Source organism: Balaenoptera ricei, chromosome 20, assembly GCF_028023285.1.
Source record: "Balaenoptera ricei isolate mBalRic1 chromosome 20, mBalRic1.hap2, whole genome shotgun sequence".
Classification (NCBI taxonomy): Eukaryota; Metazoa; Chordata; class Mammalia; order Artiodactyla; family Balaenopteridae; genus Balaenoptera; species Balaenoptera ricei.
The window spans coordinates 21,423,815-21,443,202 of NC_082658.1; the positions used below are offsets into that span (position 1 = coordinate 21,423,815).

Genomic DNA, 19,388 nt, shown 5'->3' on the forward strand with positions numbered 1-19,388 from the left:
GACCCACTTCAGACCTAGGGACACATACAGACTGAAAGTGAGGGGATGGGAAAAGATATTCCATGCAAATGGAAATCAAAAGAAAGCTGGAGTAGCAATACTCATATCAGATAAAATAGACTTTAAAATAAAGAATGTTACAAGAGACAAGGAAGGACATTACATAATGATCAAGATCAATCCAAGAAGAAGATACAATTATAAATATATATGCACCCAACATAGGAACCCCTCAATACATAAGGCAACTGCTAACAGCTATAAAAGAGGAAATCGACAGTAACACAATAATAGTGGGGGACTTTAACACCTCACTTACACCAATGGACAAATCATCCAGACAGAAAATTAATAAGGAAACACAAGCTTTAAATGACACAATAGAGCAGATAGATTTAATTGATATTTATAGGACATTCCACCCAAAAAGAGCAGATTACACTTTCTTCTCAAGTGCACACAGAACATTCTCCAGGATAGATCACATCTTGGGTCACAAATCAAGTCTCGGTAAATTTAAGAAAATTGAAATCATATCAAGCATCTTTTCCGACCACAATGCTATGAGATTAGAAATCAATTACAGGGGGAAAAAAACGTAAAAAACACAAACACATGGAGGCTAAACAATATGTTACTAAATAACCAAGAGATCACTGAAGAAATCAAAGAGGAAATCAAAAAATACCTAGAGACAAATTACAATGAAAAGATGATGATCCAAAACCTATGGGATGCAGCAAAAGCAGCTCTAAGAGGGAAATTTATAGCAATACAAGCCTACCTCAAGAAACAAGAAAAATCTCAAATAAACAATCTAAACTTACACCTAAAAGAACTAGAGGAAGAAGAACAAACAAAACCCAAAGTTAGTAGAAGGAAAGAAATCATAAAGATAGAGCAGAAATAAATGAAATAGAAACAAAGAAAACAATAGCAAAGCTCAATAAAACTAAAAGCTGGTTCTTTGAGAAGATAAACAAAATTGATAAATCTTTAGCCAGACTCAAGAAAAAGAGGGAGAGGACTCAAATCAATAAAATTAGAAATGAAAAAGGAGAAGTTACAACAGACACCGCAAAAATACAAAGCATCCTAAGAGACTACTACAAGCAACTCTATGCCAATAAAATGGACAACCTGGAAGAAATGGACATATTCTTAGAAAGGTATAACCTTCCAAGACTGAACCAGGAAGAAATAAAAAATATGAACAGACCAATCACAAGTAATGAAATTGAAACTGTGATTTAAAATCTTCCAACAAACAAAAGTCCAGGACCAGAAGGCTTCACAGGTGAATTCTATCAAACATTTAGAGAAGAGCTAACACCCATCCTTCTCAAACTCTTCCAAAAAATTGCAGAGGGAGGAACACTCCCAAACTCATTCTATGAGGCCACCATCACCCTGATACCAAAACCAGACAAAGATACTACAAAAAAAGAAAATTACAGACCAATATCACTGATGAATATAGATGCAAAAATCCTCAACAAAATACTGGCAAACAGAATCCAATAACACATTAAAAGGATCATACACCATGATCAAGTGGGATTTATCCCAGGGATGCAAGGATTCTTCAATATATGCAAATCAGTCAATGTGATACACCATATTAACAAATTGAAGAATAAAAACCATATGATCATCTCAATAGATGTAGAAAAAGCTTTTGACAAAATTCAACACCCATTTATGATAAAAACTTTCCAGGGACTTTCCTGGTGGCACAGTGGTTAAGACTCCGCCTGCCAATGCAGGGGACATGGGTTTGAGCCCTGGTCTGGCAAGATCTCAAATGCCGTGGAGCAACTAAACCTGTGCACCACAACTACTGAGCCTGTGCTTTAGAGCCCACGAGCCACAACTACTGAAGCCTGCGTGCCACAACTACTGAGCACGCGTACCTAGAGCCTGTGCTCCTCAACGAGAGAAGCCACTGCAATGAAAAGCCCACGCACCACAACGAAGAGTGGTCCTCGCTCACCGCAGCTAGAGAAAACCTGCGTGCAGCAACAAAGACCCAACACAGCCAAAAAAAAAACTCTCCAGAAAGTGGGCATAGAGGGAACCTACCTCAACATAATAAAGGCCATATATGACAAACCCACAGCAAACATCATTCTCAATGGTGAAAAACTGAAAGCATTTCCTCTAAGATCAGGAGCAAGACAATGATGTCCACTCTTGCCACTATTATTCAACATAGTTTTGGAAGTCCTAGCCACAACAATCAGAGAAGAAAGAGAAATAAAAGGAATACAAATTGGAAAAGAAGATGTAAAACTGTCACTGTTTGCAGATGACATGATATTATACATAGAGAATCCTAAAGATGCCACCAGAAAACTACTAGAGCTGATCAATGAATTTGGTAAAGTTGCAGAATACAAAATATATGCACAGAAATTTCTTGCATTCCCATACACTAACAATGAAAGATCAGAAAGAGAAATTAAGGAAACAATCCCATTCATCATTGCAACAAAAAGAATAAAATACCTAGGAATAAACCTACCTAAGGAGGTAAAACACCTGTACTCAGAAAACTATAAGACACTGATGAAAGAAATCAAAGATGACACAAACAGGTGGAGAGATATACCATGTTCTTGGTTTGGAAGAATCAATATTGTGAAAATGACGATACTACCCAAAGCAATCTACAGATTCAATGCAATCCCTATCAAATTACCAGTGGCATTTTTTTACAGAACTAGAACAAAAAATCTTAAAATTTGTATGTGGACAAAAAAGACCCTGAATAGCCAAAGCAGTCTTGAGGGAAAAAAATGGAGCTGGAGGAATCAGACTCCCTGACTTCAGACTATACTACAAAGCTACAGTAATCAAGGCAATAGGGTACTGGCACAAAAACAGAAATATAGATCAATGGAACAAGATAGAAAGCCCAGAGATAAACCCACGCACCTATGGTCAACTAATCTATGACAAAGGAGGCAAAGATATACAATGGAGAAAAGACAGTCTCTTCAATAAGTGATGCTGGGAAAACTGGACAGCTACATGTAAAAGAATGAAATTAGAACACTCCCTAACACCATACACAAAAATAAACTCAAAATGGATTAGAGACCTAAATGTAAGACCGGACACTATAAAACTCTTACAGGAAAACATAGGAAGAACACTCTTCGACATAAATCACAGCAAGACCTTTTTTGATCCACCTCCTAGAGTAATGGAAATAAAAACAAAAATAATCAAATAGGACCTAATGAAACTTAAAAGTTTTTGCAAAGCAAAGGAAACTACAAACAGGACGAAAAGACAACCCTCAGAATGGGAGAAAATATTTGCAAACGAATCAATGGACAAAGGATTAATTTCCAAAATATATAAACAGCTCACGCAGCTCAATATTAAAAAAAAAAAAACCCAATCAAAAAATGGACAGAAAACCTAAATAGACATTTCTCCAAAGAAGACATACAGATGGTCAAGAAGCACATGAAAAGCAGCTCAACATCACTAATTTTTAGAGAAATGCAAATCAAAACTACAATGAGGTATCACCTCACACCAGTTAGAATGGGCATCATCAGAAAATCTACAAACAACAAATGCTGAAGAGAGTGTGGAGAAAAGGGAACCCTCTTGCACTGTTGGTGGGAATGTAAATTGATACAGCCACTATGGAGAACAGTATGGAGGTTCCTTAAAAAACTAAAAACAGAATTACCATATGACCCAGCAATCCCACTACTGGTCATATACCCATACAAAACCATTATTCAAAAAGACACATGCAGGGCTTCCCTGGTGGCGTAGTGGTTAAGAATCTGCCTGCCAATGCAGGGAAGCAACCTAAATGTCCATCGAGAGATGAATGGATAAAGAAGATGTGGTACGTATATACAATGGAATATTACTCAGCCATAAAAAGGAACGAAATTGGGTCATTTGTAGAGACGTGGATGGATCTAGAGACTGTCATACAGGGTGAAGTAAGTCAGAAAGAGAAAAACAAATGTTGTGTATTAGCGCATATATGTGGAACCTAGAAAAATGGTACAGATGAACCGGTCTGCAGGGCAGAAGTAGAGACACAGATGCAGAGAACAAACGTATGGACACCAAGGGGAGAAAGCGGCGGGGGTGGTGGTGGTGGTGGGATGAATTGGGAGATTGGGATTGACATGTATACACTAATATGTATAAAATAGATAACTAATAAGAACCTGCTGTATAAAAAAATAAAATTCAAAAATTCAAAAAAAAAAAAAAACCCCAAAACCAAAAAACTGAAAGGCGGGTGAGGGTGACCAAGTCTCAGTTTTACAGTTGACAAGAGTAAAACCCAGAGAAGTCTAGTGACTTGGCCAAGGTCACACAGATCTTTAACTTCTTTTTTTTTTTTCCTTTTAATCCTAGTGATGGCAATGCAGGAGGGACAGTCTCCTGGGTTGCCTGCTGGAAGCTTGAGGATGTTTCTGAATCTTCTAAGGAAAACCAAGATGCTCTTCCTGCCCCACACCCAAGTCCCACCCAACAATCCCCACCTCACTTCACCCCCCGCATCAGGCTGAGCTAGCGCTGTGCAACTGATGACCCCTCAGTTTCCTCCCATCCTTTAGTTGGTGCCAGTTCTTCCAAAGAATTCATGAGTTGAAGCAAGGAGGAACAGCAGGTCGAGGCTGGACCCTTAGCTTGAGTCACCCTTCCTGTCACTCCTTAGCCAGTGCCTCTTTGTCTCTGGAGTACAGACCAGGACAAAGAAGAAAATGAGCTTTTTCCAAACAGTCCCAAGCACGTTTTTGGAGGCTTCCTTCCTTTGCCTCTGCCTCTGCCCTGCACCATCAGCAAAGTTTAACTCCTGGCAGGAAGGATCGAATTTGACAGCAAGAATGTGTCCCAGCTGCTAGGGTGGTTTGGCACCCCCAAAGGGCTGATGGAGAGTGGGAGAAATGTCTACTCTCTGGTTGTGAGGGAACTGGTTGACCACCTGTGGAAAGAGGATAATCTCTGGAGGGAACAACAGCTTCTTTGGGGAAGGGGGTTAAGGAAGAGGGAGGAGAGGAAGAAGATGGTCGGTCAGTGCTTCCCACAATGGCTTGGATGATTCATTTGATTTTAGTAGAAGGCAGACCCTGGGGTGACAAGAGGAAGGTAATGAGCCAAGAATTCTTAACGGTTTATGATGAAGCAAATGCCCTCCAGCATTTTTCTGTGGACAAAATGTCCAGCTCAGGCTTCCCTGGTGGTGCAGTGGTTAAGAATCTGCCTGCCAATGCAGGAGACGCGGGTTTGAGCCCTGATCCGGGAAGATCCCACATGCCGCGGGCAACTAAGCCCGTGCACCACAACTACTGAGCCTGCGCTCTAGAGCATGTGAGCCACAACTACTGAGGCTGCATGCCGCAACTACTGAAGCCTGAGCACCTAGAGCCAGTGCTCCGCAACAAGAGAAGCCACCGCAATGAGAAGCCTGCGCACAGCAACAAAGAGTAGCCCCTGCTTGCCGCAACTAGAGAAAGCCCGCGTGCAACAATGAAGACCCAATGCAGCCAAAAATTAATTAATTAATTAATTTAAAAAAAATGTCCAGCTCATCTTGAGACATGCACCACGCTCCTTCCACCTGGTCAACAGATGCACAGTTCAAGGTCCTGCAGCTGAACTTTCCCACCACGCTGGAGATAAATCAGCCATTTTCACTGGCTAACAATGATTAATCCACCTCTCCCTCCACCTATTTTTACCAACATGTTTTTGTAAAAAATGATCTGGGTCACTCACGTCAAAGGTGACAGCAGCTGATCCAGCCAATTTCTGTCTACCCCTAAACACCACCTCCCCACCCCACCACTGATCACTTCGTAGGAAAAAAAAGCACCCGAAAATAAATTTTTCAAAAAATAAAACTATACATCTTGCAGTTCAGCCTGTCACCCTTGAGGGACATCTATGCTGTTACTCAGACGAAGCCTTGGACTGAAGCTGGGTTTGGCCTCCCTGTTACCTTGTGCAGACAAGACTCTTTCTAGTGATCATCACTGAGCAGAAAGGCAGCTCCTCTCTCAATAGAACCCAGAGCCCCAGTCAGAATAGAGGATTTGGCTGTAGATAAAGTCACAATTTCTTTTTGGTAATAAATGTAATTTTTGGATGAGGTGTATGGTCAATTATGGCTCCCTCCCTTTTGCTTTCCTGTCAGCAAAGAAGCTTGTCTGATTGAATGAGTCAACCTTGCTCTGGGAAGAAGAAGGTGCCAGATACACTGGAACCAGCTGCACTTAGTTAATGGCAGACCAGACTGTACTTTCTGGAACCTTGCCTTCATGTTCTTCCCAAATCAAGATCCCCAAGCCTCTGAATTTCTGTTTGTGGAGAGAGTGCCCAGCTAATGTGCCTGGTGAAGAGGGACCCATATGATTTTCCATCTTCATTGATTCCGAGACAGCTGTCATTTCCCCAGAGGGCATTAAGAAGTCTTGAGTCATCTACAACTAGGACAAAATAATAGGGAGCTCACTGATATTTGTATAAATGGATTCAGTTTCCATTGAAGGATCCCCCAGTCCACATAGTTAAGTAAATGACTTCCCTGCCCAACTAGAGAGGGTGTGGAAATCCCTAAGGACAACTGTGATTTAACTTTGAATTCCTCAGAGAGCCAATCGAGGCGATTTGCTCAAGAAATGTTTGTTGAATTAAACTGGGGAACTTCTTTTTTTTTCAATCTTTTTTTTTTTTTTAATTTTATTTTGGCTGCGCGAACTCTTCGCTGTGGTGTGCGGGCTTCTCTAGTTGTGGTGCGTGGCTTCTCTCTACTTGCAGCGCACGGGCTTAGTTGCCCCACAGCATGTGGGATCTTAGTTCCCCCACCAGGGATCGAACCCGCATCCCCTGCTTTGGAAGGCGGATTCTTAACCGCTGGACCACCAGGGAAGTCCCTGGAGAACTTCTTGAAAGGAAAGATGCCAGGAGTTGGAGGGAGATGATGGAATCCCCCTTCCGGAGACAGATTTTTTTTTTTTTTTTTTTTTTTTTTGGCTGCATTGGGTCTTTGTTGCCGCGCGCGGGTTTTCTCTAGTTGTGGTGAGCAGGTCTTCGCCGTGGTGTGCAGGCTTCTCATTGTGGTGGCTTCTCTTGTTGCGGAGCACGGGCTCTAGGCGCTCAGGCTTCAGTAGTTGTGGTGCACAGGCTCTAGAGCGCAGGCTCAGTAGTTGTGGTGCACGGGCTTAGTTGCTCCGCGGCATGTGGGATCTTCCCAGACCAGGGCTCAAACCCGTGTCCCCTGCATTGGCAGGCGGATTCTTAACCACTGCGTCACCAGGGAAGTCCTGGAGATAGTTCTTTAAATGAGAGAATTCTCAACAAAACCTCCAGCAACTCAAATGCTTCTTCCACTGTATTCGCCACAAATATCCATAAGTCCTCTGAGGACTTGAGAGCTCTACAATTTCTCTCTTCAGTCAGCTTTCTAGTAGGCTCAAGTCCTTTGGGGCCTCACCTCTTTCCACACGTGATAAAATTTTGCTGGAGGCAGCAGGAAGGGGGTGGAAGTTAGAAAGTTAGGGACTGGCAAATAGTCTCATGATGTATGCAATTGCCCTGATGAAGAGAGCCCCCCTGCCTGGCGGGCAGCCTGCCAGAGGGACTCCCCCACTGCCCAGTGTGCCCAGAATGGGATATCAGCTCCATCTGGACTCCTTATCGACACGAGCATGCTCTCTGAGTTTCCTCCAGAAGACAGGGTTTTCCCCTGGCTCCCTATATTCTGAGCACGTGATGGCACCCCGCCCAACTCAGACACGCTGGCTCCTAGCAGTCCAGGGGAGACCCAGACAGTGGCCTTTGAATATTCTGTCAGAGCATCTGGCCTATTTGCCCTTGACTCACCTCAGACCATAGAAACTTCAGTCCCCAGGGATCACACAGGAGTTACTCAATACGTTCTAGGAAGGCTTATCTGGATAGAGGGAAGGGGTCACCTCTTCTGCGGGGCCCACTACCTGTGGCCAGGCAGTCCCGACGATACAGAACACCCTCCCGCTCAACACTACGAGTACACGTGTCCTTTGCAGCCCACCAGGCCACCACCACCATCATCCCTGCTCTCCAGGTAAGGCATGGCAGGAGAGGGTTGCTTGGAGCAGCAGAGACAATGCGGTCAAGGGCAGTTGGATTCTGCTTGAGCTGGGGAGGAGCCCAGCGGGGGAGGTGGGGATGAGACTCCAGATCATACCTCCTGGATGAGGTTTTAATCATTTCCAGCATGGAATGTGGTCAACATTTGCTACAAACTCATTTGCTCTGAATTTCTTTTTCCTGTCCCCAGACTACCCCTTACAAAGCAATCATGGACTTCCTAATGGGGAATTCGTGTGGGTTTTAACAAGTTTTATTCCCACTGGCTCTTATTCTTGAAAATGCATCAGTCTGTCACCTGAGTCAGCCCCTGCTCCCTTCACAGTCCTAGGTCATCCGAGTGTGGGGTTTTGGGCTCTAGGCTACTGCAGGATGGTTTCTGTTTGTAGGGGTGAGCAGGCAGCATTTCTTCTCATAACTTGGTGTTTGTTACTTTATTCCTTGTCTACATCCATGGTTATAATAACATTGTATTTACTTCCTGGTGATTATTTGTACATATTGATATATCTGTATCTGTATCTGTATCTATGTCTATATCTATATCTATATCTAATCTCCAGGTACAAATGAAAGAAAGCTCAAAATACAAAGCCCTTTCCAGAGTCCCCAGTCCCCAGTTTGCTGGTGTTTTTATTTAGAACCACATATTCATCATATTGTTTTTGCACGAACATGCATTCACTCTGTTGCTTAAACTTATGTGTTAAAACCCCAAAGGGGGAATTCCCTGGCTGTCCAGTGGTTAGCGCTCTGCGCTGCCACGGCAGGGGGCACAGGTTCGACCCCTGGTCGGGGAACGAAGATCCCACAAGCCACGTGGCACTGCCAAAACAACAACAACAAAAAATTAATCAGTGCATTCAAAGATGATTATTTTCTGGCCCTAAGAGAGAGCCAATACTGTGAAGAGGGTTTGATCTCGCAAATCAGAGGCATTTCCTAGACCCTAATGCAGTTAAGAAATGCCCAGCAACATGACAGTTCCCAGTACAATAGAACTTACTATATTTTAAAATTAATAATTTAAAAGTTGAATAGCTAGAGCACCAAGACTTTTCTTTGTTCCAAAATAAGTGCAGATGCAGAATTAGGAAATCAGGCATCTTTGCAAGAACCATGGCAGATTTAGACTCTGTCCTGTGTCTCTGGCCGGGTTTCGGAACCAGGAGGGCAGCCCCTTGCACTGTCAAGCAACAATGCCAAAGTTAATAATTGGCTGTGCCAGCCCATGGACGATCAGGTTGTTTTTGTGTGCCTGTTTTTCTATTTTACGTAAATCACGCTGAACATGTTTGCATCAACCTACTGGTGATGCACCTTTGATCAATAGATTTTAGACAAAAGTGGTTTTTGAGTCCAAAGATCAGGGTTGGGTTGACCTGCAGGCTGGATACAAAGTGTATAAAACAGAGGCAAGGCACAGGCTGATAGCAGAGCAATCACCACCAAGGCTGAAATAACTGCAAGGGCACAGCCAAAGGCTTCCTGAGTGAGGATGGAGGAGGGAATGAATGCTCTGCATGACTTTGGGATCCAGTCAACGCGCTACCTCCAGGTGAATTACCAGAACTCCCAGGATTGGTTCATCTTGGTGTCCGTGATTGCAGACCTCAGGAATGCCTTTTACGTCCTCTTCCCCATCTGGTTCCATCTTCGAGAAGCTGTGGGCATCAAACTCCTCTGGGTAGCTGTGATTGGAGACTGGCTCAACCTCGTCTTTAAGTGGTAAGTAAGAGCCAGACAAAGAGGAGCTCGGCAAGGAAAGAGGCTGGCATTCTCTCTGGAAATGTCTGTCCATCAGAAGTTGCCTTCTCCATGTTATTCAAGAAGCCACAGGTTACTCCCCTCCTGACTTTGGTCCTCTACAGAATGAGGGAAGACAGAGAAAACCCTGTCAGTGAGCTGAAGATACAGGAAAGGCTATTTCATATGGATGGAAGGCCAGCTGGACCTTGTGAATTATAGGCTATAAGCAAAGAAACACCGTTTTATTACTTTGAAACAGCACAGGTGACATAAAGATAGATGTACGAAGGAAGAAAAATGAGGTATGAGGAAAGGAAACACATAGGCAATTTCAAAACTTGTTGTGTGGGGTCATGAGAAGTAATCCAGGGAACTCTCTTTTTCAGCCACCTACCAGCTGTATGTCCTGGACAACTCATAGCAACTCTCTGAGTTTCTGTTTTATAATCTGTAAACTTAGATTATCTCTGGGACCTTATTAGTACAGTTATTAACATTTATTGAACATGTAGTATGTGCCAGGCCATGTGCTAAACACTTTAAGGCACTGAGTTAAACGACTAGAAAAACACAGGTGGTGTCGGAGGCAGGATTGAAGCCCAGGCAGGCTGGTTTCAGAGGCAAGGCTCTTACGAACTATGTTATATCCAGTGTTGGTAATCTGACTCTTGGGGGTAAAAAGCCCTGATTTTAGTATTTGCCAGTTTCTACTGTGTATATTATCCCACTTTCAAGCTACCGTTGGGTCCAGCTTGCAAAAATCCTGAATATTTTACATTTGTTAGCCAGTACCGGATGACTCTTAACACATTACTTGTTTGGCCTCTATTGCCTCGTCTAGAAACTGCAGAGGTTGGACCAGCTGCCCTCTAAGATCTTTACCATCCCTAAAATTATCTTTGTTCACTGGCAGGTGATTCTTAAGATCTCTTCTAGCTCTAATTTTCTTTGGCCATAAAAAAGAAAAGTCCTTTAGGGTAGGAAAGAACATCGTTATTGGGCTCAGAAGCCCAAGGCGTATTGATGGGATTCTGAAATTCCTGTTGAAAAATCGACTTTGTCTGTAACTTCTGGTATTCAATAGCATAACTCTAAAAAATAAAAAGATAAAACGTTATTCCAAACATCTAATTTCATGTAAAGAACCATGGATTTTCTCTGAGTTGGTAGAGGTCAGAGTTAGTGGCTAATTTTAGTGAGAAATCACTCTTCCTCCACTGCAGGGCAAAGGAGGCATCCTGACCAACCCTTCACACCTGTTTCCACAATGAAAAACATGCTTTGAAAGGGAAAGCAGTTTGTCTGAGATATTCTGTTTCAAAGCTGAGAGGATACAGAACAAGCCCCTGAAGCTATGTATGTCCTTACAGAGGGTGATTCTGATGGAAACAGAGACCACATCTCCTGGTGGGGCTTGTCCTTGGGGCTGGGGCTCATTCTCTGGTGTCCGGAAGAAGCCCAAGACTCTGGAGGCCAGCAGAAAGAGAACCCGTAGAATATGCAAGCCCAAGTTGCAAACTGTAGTTCCTATGCATCCTGCCAAGACAAATTCTTCTTGGGGTTTAAAAAAAAAAAGTCACATAGTTGCCGTTAATACGGCTTTGAGGATATTGGATTTATTTATTTATGTTTGAATAAATAATACCTTCAAATAGTGCAAAATTCAAAAGTTATATATAATGGATGCACCATAAAAGTCTCCCTCCCGGGTTTCCCTGGTGGCGCAGTGGTTGAGAATCTGCCTGCCAATGCAGGGGACGCGGGTTCGAGCCCTGGTCTGGGAAGATCCCACATGCCGCGGAGCAACTGGGCCCGTGAGCCACAACTACTGAGCCTGCGCGTCTGGAGCCTGTGCTCCGCAACAAGAGAGGCCGCGATAGTGAGAGGCCCGCGCACCGCGATGAAGAATGGCCCCCGCTCGCCGCAACTAGAGAAAGCCCTCGCACAGAAACGAAGACCCAACACAGCCATAAATAAATAAATAAATAAATTTAAAATGCATTAAAAAAAAAAAAATTTTTTTAAAAAAAGTCTCCCTCCCTTGCCCCTCTCCAGCCATCCAGTTCCCCTTCTTGGAGGTGCCCGTGATACCAGTGTTCTGTGTAGGATCACATGGGTCTTCTCCTTGAGCTACTCTCTCTTCTCGAAGGTGTGGCATTGGGACAAAGTGTTCCTTCAGTAACTCCAGATATCGGTTCTGCTTTTTCACAGGATTCTCTTTGGACAGCGCCCATACTGGTGGGTCCTGGACACCGACTACTACAGCAACACCTCCATGCCGCTGATAAAGCAGTTCCCGGTCACCTGTGAGACCGGCCCAGGTGAGAGTCGCAGCCCTTGTCCAGACAGAAACTGGTTGGACCTTGCTCACAGTGGACACCTGGTAACAATGTTCTGGATGAAGCTGTCTTTGAGGGGGACATGAGCAGAGCCACTCTTGCAAGCTTTGGTCATGGTCTTGGATTTGGTACAACTCCATTTATTTTATTTTATTTTATTTTATTTTATTTATTTATTTTTGGCTGCGTTGGGTCTTTGTTGCTGCGCACAGGCTTTCTCTAGTTGTGAGGAGTAGGAGCTACTCTTCGTTGTGGTGCGTGGGCTTCTCATTGCGGTGGCTTCTCTTGTTGTGGAGCACGGGCTCTAGGCGCACGGGCTCAGTAGTTGTGGCACGTGGGCTCCGTAGTTGTGGCTTGCAGGCTCTAGAGCACAGGCTTAGTAGCTGTGGCGCACGGGCTTAGTTGCCCCGCGGCATGTGGGATCTTCCCGGACCAGGGCTCGAACCCATGTCCCCTGCATTGGCAGGCGGATTCTTAACCACTGCACCACCAAGGAAGTCCGGTACAACTCCATTTGAATTCACTTAAGCAAGGCCTTCCCAAATAGTCCATGACTGCCACTTTGGAAATCTGCCTAATGTTTTCCAGAACTGAAATTGCTAGTCCAGAAAGGCAAGGGCTCCCTCACAGGCAAAGGGCTCAGGAGAGTAACTGCGCCGTGGCCCTTTGTCCAGGGAAGGGAACATGGTAGAGGCCTGGGCCCCGGGCTATCCTTCCCAGAGGCCTGGCCCGGGAGATGTGGCCTCCCGAGCTGGCTGTCCAATCCCACACCCTGTCTGTATTTTACTAGGTACACCCAGACAGGCGTTTTTCAGCCACATGATAGATTTCATTTTTCAGTAAGGAAAGGAATACTCAACCCCATTGCTCACCCGTAGGTCTCAGTGTTAGTGTCCCTTCCTCAAAGACCCTATCACTGACCCCCAGACTAGGGCATGGCCCTTAGTTATTTGTTCTCACAAATCCTTGATTCACTTCAGAGCATATCCATTCATTCAAATGTTATTTATTGGGCTTCCCTGGTGGCGCAGTGGTTGAGAATCTGCCTGCCAGTGCAGGGGACACGGGTTCGAGCCCTGGTCTGGGAAGATCCCACATGCTGCGGAGCGGCTGGGCCCGTGAGCCACAACTACTGAGCCTGCGCGTCTGGAGCCTGTGCTCCACAACAAGAGAAGCCGCGATAGTGAGAGGCCCGCGCACCGCGATGAAGAGTGGCCCCCACTTGCCGCAACTAGAGAAAGCCCTCGCACAGAAGCGAAGACCCAACACAGCCATAAATAAATAAATAAATAATTTTTTTAAAAAAATGTTATTTATCTAGCACCTGCGCCAAACACTGTTCTAGGTACTCGAAATGCCTCAGTGAATAAAACAGACAAAGATCCCTACCCGTGGGAATTCCCTGGTGGTCCAGTGGTTAGGACTCGGTCCCTTCACTGTGGTGGCCTGGGTTCAACTCCTGGTCAGGGAACTAAGATCCTGCAAGCCACGCAGCGTGGCAAAAAAAAAAAAAAAAAGATTCCCCTCTTGTGGAGCTTACATTTGAATGGGGTGTGTGTGTGTGTGTGTGTGTGTGTGTTATAAAAAAAAATCATAATACACAAGTAAAATATTTAGGATATTAGAGGAAGAAGAAGGAGGAGGAGGAAGAAAGAAAGGCAAGGCTTTACCTATGCGGTTCCCTGGAAAGCAGACCCAGATGCAGATCAGCACGCAGGAGGTAAGCTACTCTGGGGAGCAGCATTCATAGAAGAAAGGGACAGAAGCCACCTGGGCAGAAGGAACCTAGTTGCGATTCAGTCTCAGCCAACCCCATAGGAGCTCTGAATTGATTCAAGGAGACCAGGCCCTTATACCCCAATAGAGACCAGTGATTGGGTGCAGGTTCCCCCCAGGGAGAGGGTAGCTGTGATCAAGGCAGCTCTTTTCAGCCCAGGGCAAGACTTCCAGGGAAGTCTGAGAGCTGAGGGCCGTCTGCAACCACACTCTCAGCAAGAGAAATGGGAAATAAACTCTTCAGTCCAGAAGGGGATCTGAGTGGCACATCTCAGGACCCTCCGTCTTTCAGGGAAGAGGAATCAGGAATAGGAATTGAATGCAGTATTAAATAAGGTGGTCAGGGTAGGACTCATTGAGAAGGTGAGATCTGAGCAAAAGCTTGAAAGAGGCAAGGGAATTAGCCAGTAAATTTCTGAAGGAAGAGGGTGTCTGGTTAGAAAGGCCAACATCACAGGGACACTGAAGTGGGAGTGTGTTTAAAGGAGAGCCGTGAGGCCAGCATGGCTGGAGCAGAGTGAGCAAAGAGAGTGGAAGAGAGGTAATGGAAGGCAGATCGGTTTGTGACTGTATATCCAGCATGCTGATTCTTTGTGTAATCTCTAGATTGTATATAACCACAAGAGCTATGACCTTCTCTGACTTTGCTCACCACTGTACTCCCAAAGCCTAGCATGGTGCTGGGCACGTAGTAGGAGCTCAATAGATATTTGTTAAATAAATGACTACATGGATAAATGAATGGATGGCAGGATGGGTAGATGGATGAAAGGATGGATGGGTGGATGGATAATTGGATGGATGGATGGATGGAAAGATAGGTTTCAGTCTTTTCCATCAATAGTTGTTCAGCAGTTAGTTGTGATTTTTGTATGCTCATGAGAGGAGGTGAGCCCAGGGTCCTTCTACTTCACCATCTTGTAGCTTTTCCATTAAATTTCCTGAATGGAAAGATAGATGGATGGATGGATAGATGGATGAATGGATGGATGGAAAGATGGATGGATGGAAGGATGGATGGATGGATGGAAAGATGGACAGATGGATGGATGGATAGATGGATGGTTGGATGGATAGATGATGCCCCCTAGCAATCTCCCAGATGGAGACTTTTAACCTTTGGTTCATTCATTCATCTCTTTCCTATCCTTTAGGGAGTCCCTCTGGCCATGCCATGGGTACGGCAGGTGTATACTATGTGATGGTCACGTCCACCCTCTCTATCTTTCGGGGAAAGAAAAAGCCAACCTACGGATTTCGGTAAGAACTCAGCTCTGGGTTGTGGGTGGTGGAGGGCAGGAGGTGGCTCTCTGCAGCTGACACACCACTTGCTCTTCTTCACATGCCCCCAGCCCACCCCATGACTTAGGTTGGTACTGATAAGAGTTGTGGCATTTCTGCTGAGAGTGAATATTAGAGTCACAGAATGTTAGGGCTGGAAGGGACCCACTTAATGAATGTTGTGAATGGGCAACACCTAATTTTAGAGATCAGTAAAAAAGGCCTAACATAGCAGAGGGGTTTCTCGAGATCAGCTAGCGAGCTAGAAACAGGCTTTAAACAAAAACCCATTTCTGTACCAACAATTGAGATGCCCCGTCCAAGTTAAAATAAACAAAGAAGCAGAAGACATTCCTTCTATGGGGAATTCTGGATATGCAGACACTGTGCAAATCCTTAATTATGAAACATAAAATAGGGAGGTTAAAGTTCACATACACAGGGGTTCACCACTTGCCATGGTTATCTTTGAATTTTGAGTACAGTCTTCAATTTACAAAAATTCCACTGATGAAACCTGAGTTTGCCAGGCTCCAACATTCCTGCTGAGGCTGTTCTCTTTGCTGAAGGATCTATATATGGGTTCTCTTATGGCTGCTTCTTCCATTGCAGGTGCTTGAACATCATTTTGTGGTTGGGATTCTGGGCAGTGCAGCTGAATGTCTGTCTTTCACGAATCTACCTTGCTGCTCATTTTCCCCATCAAGTTGTTGCTGGAGTCTTGTCAGGTACCAGCTGCTCTGGCTCCCTCCCTCCATCTCCCCACCTATACCATTCCTCCCTCATCAGGACAAAATCCCAGCATTCCTGCCATGTTCTGTGTATAATCAATGCTATTAGCATTTCAGTGGGTTGAAAGTCAAGGGTGAGCAATTTGAAATGACTCATTTCTATAGGAGTGCCCAGATGTACACAATTAAGTATGTTCCAGAAACATGGCAATACAGAAAATTAACTTACCCAGTTGAATTCGCTTGAAATCTCCAAGATATTTACATTCTTTATTTCTTACTGGTCTTCAGCTGGAAGTGGCCCCTAGTTTAGCCTTAAGAAAAGCTACCAAATTTAACAAATTAACACCATGTCCTTGGAAAGCTCTTTATTTAAATAAATTCATTTGCAAACCTAACAGATACCCACAGCTGGTCTTTATTATAGGTTCTGAATTTTGAATATTTTGTTTTCTTGGATCCAGTTAATAAGGGGCAGAAAAGACTTTGGTTAAGTGTAAGAAAGAATTTCTTGACTTTGTGGGAAGCACTAGAATATAAGACCTTAAGGAAAATGTAGAATTTTTCCCCTGGAGACCTGAAAAAGCAGAGCAGGGCAGCATTCACAGAAGCATGTTGAGAACAAGGGAAATAATGGCTTCATGGCAACCACAAAATTAACACAGCATTTAGCACGGGGTTCCATGTTTGAGAAAGAGCCTGGAAGTTCATGTTACATGAATGACCCGGGAATGTTTAAGTTAGAGAGGAGAATAACTATCTTTCTTTATTTTATTTTTTGAGCTCCCAATCTGTCTTAGTCTCTTCTTTTTTTCCCCCAGTTTATTATTTTTTTAATTGAAGTATAGTTGATTTACAATATCATGTTAGTTTCAGGTGTACAGCACAGTAATTCAGATATATATACAGGTATATATACCTATATATATACACATGCACTATATATATTCATTTTCAGATTCTTTTCCCTTATAGGTTATTATAAAATATTGAGTATAGTTCCCTGTGCTATAGAGTAGGTCCTTGTTGGTTATCTATTTTATATAGTGTGTACATGTTAATCCCAACCTTCTAATTTATCCCTCACCGCTGAGAATAAGTATCTTTAAATGTGCTGACAGAGGCTCTAGATTTACCACTTATTAACGCCTGCAGAAAAAACTGAGACCAATAGACATCATTAGAAGGAGAGAGGTTTTATTTAGCTCAGCACAAGGAAGAACTGTCTAATGATCAAATCCATGCAAAGATGAAATGGGCTCCCTGAGTGGGAGTGAGCTCTCCATCCCTGAGGGTATTCAAGTAGAGACAGGAGGACCACAAACACACACACACACACACACACACACACACACACACACACACACACACAGGAAACTTGCATGTGGAGGGAGGAAGTATGCGACATGACTCTTCCATCTGAAAGAATCTGTGGCTGAGGACAGGCTGTAATGACATATGGGAAGAAACCAAACGACCCTCTAATCTGGCATCTGTGATTTAACTCCACAATGGTGGGGTGGATGGCATGTCACCCATTGCTCCAAACTGAAGGGCCAGCATCTTCCCCAGTCCTCACGGTCATTCTTTCTTCCGCTCAGGCATTGCGGTTGCTGAGACTTTCCGCCACATCCGGAGCATCTACAACGCCAGTCTCAAGAAATATTTTCTCATTACCTTCTTCCTGTTCAGTTTTGCCATTGGATTTTACCTGCTGCTAAAGGGGCTGGGGGTCGACCTCCTGTGGACCCTAGAGAAAGCCAAGCGAAGGTGTGAGCGGCCAGAATGGGTCCACATTGACACTACGCCCTTTGCCAGCCTCCTCAAGAACCTGGGGACACTCTTTGGCCTGGGTCTGGCTCTCAACTCCAGCATGTACAGGGAGAGCTGCAAAGGCAAGCTTAGCAAGTGGTTCCCGTTCCGCCTCAGCTGCATTGTGGTCTCCCTCGTCCTCCTGCATCTCTTTGACTCTTTGAAACCCCCATCCCAAATCGAGCTGATCTTCTATGTCCTGTCCTTCTGCAAGAGTGCGGCAGTGCCCCTGGCGTCTGTCAGTCTCATCCCCTACTGCCTGGCCCAGGTCCTGGGCCAGCCGAACAAGAAGACTTTGTAAGGGGATGTGGAGTCTTCAGAATTTACAAGTCGATGACTGCACCAAGGATTGAAGGTGGCTAGGGCCTTCTGCCAGCCCATTGTGAGGCCAGAGGTACTATAGAGTCAGCTCAGGCCACACCCCCTTCCCCCTTTGCAATTCTAATTGCATTGGGTGATGTGTTTTTGAAAAGCTAATAAGGCTATTTGAGAAAGCCTTATTGGAGCTGGGTTGTTCTGGATTTTTTTCCACAAAGATATACTTACTCTTTTGTCCAATATACAAAAGCAAGACTTCTTGGGAGGGCCAGCTCATAACGCCAGGCTGGGGATCACACTGAATTTTCCACTCATGCTCATCCTTACCCAGAAAAGGAGAAAGTAGCAGTGGATTTGATAGGGAAAGAAGGATTGATTAAGGAGGATTTTTAAATATCTTGCATATCATGCAAATTGTATGTCAAACAATATCTTAATGGCTTTGATTATATACGAATCTTTAGGTAAAGGGCTCTCAACGGTGGGGGACCAACTTAAAGTACAATGAATAGGTCCTTAGTGGAGTAATTCTGCTTCTTGTATTTTTCTATTATATATCCATGGTCGTTGTATTTACTGGGATTTCTGAATGGCTGCAGTGATCTGGATATTGTACTAAGTCAGAATATTCAGGCAAAGTCAGCTTCTCCTCCATAACATTCGATCTTTCTTCTTATTAGCCCAGCTCTGCTTTCCCCAGAATTTTCCACTGATTCCACACCCACCCTGCTGGATCCTCAGATGCCTAAAAGTGACTCTATAGTGGTGCTTTTGTATGTTTCAGTTAGGCTCTGAAATCTTGGGCAAAATGGCAAGGAGAGGGCCAGGATTTCTCTCTCCAGAAGGTCACTCCAATGTTACTTTTGATTCCTGGAGGTAAATATGACTCCTTTCTCTGTCCCAAGCCAATCAAGAGTGCATTCTTGGAGGAAAAGCCAACTCCTCCTCTTTGCCTATTCTCTAGTCTCAACTGATTTGCAGAATATGTCCTTTAAAAAAAATGTTGAAACCTATTTATTTGAGAGTCCTTGTTTTTTCTACTAATTATATAGCTTACCATATAGTATCATTCACACCCACCATCCTGGTCATAACATCTTTGCAAAGAAAAATATATACGTGCAGTATTTTATTAAAACAACATTTTACTTAAGAATGAAGTCTTGTTGATTACTATATTTTAGAGGCAATGTGTTCTGAAGTTTCTAATTCTGGCTTAGCTAAATTTCTAGCTCTTTCTCTATTTCACTAAACAAATAAT

At 44.0% G+C, this 19,388-nt stretch overlaps 1 protein-coding gene across 1 annotated transcript; it reads left to right on the forward strand.

Annotated features, from left to right (window-relative positions):
* The first annotated feature begins 9,419 nt into the window (after positions 1–9,419).
* G6PC1 (glucose-6-phosphatase catalytic subunit 1) lies at positions 9,420–19,140 on the forward strand. Its single transcript, XM_059907292.1, has 5 exons — positions 9,420–9,849; positions 12,082–12,191; positions 15,140–15,245; positions 15,879–15,994; positions 17,599–19,140. The coding sequence occupies exons 1-5, from the start codon at positions 9,620–9,622 to the stop codon at positions 18,108–18,110; spliced, it is 1,074 nt and encodes a 357-aa protein (XP_059763275.1). The 5' UTR covers positions 9,420–9,619; the 3' UTR covers positions 18,111–19,140.
* The last annotated feature ends 248 nt before the right edge of the window (positions 19,141–19,388 follow it).

Coding starts and splice junctions, on each gene's coding strand:
- G6PC1 (XM_059907292.1), top strand. CDS start 9,620: ATGGAGGAGGGAATGAATGCTCTGCATGACTTTGGGATCCAGTCAACG. Junction 12,192..15,139: donor CACCTGTGAGACCGGCCCAG/GTGAGAGTCGCA, acceptor CCTATCCTTTAG/GGAGTCCCTCTGGCCATGCC. Junction 15,995..17,598: donor TGTTGCTGGAGTCTTGTCAG/GTACCAGCTGCT, acceptor TCTTCCGCTCAG/GCATTGCGGTTGCTGAGACT.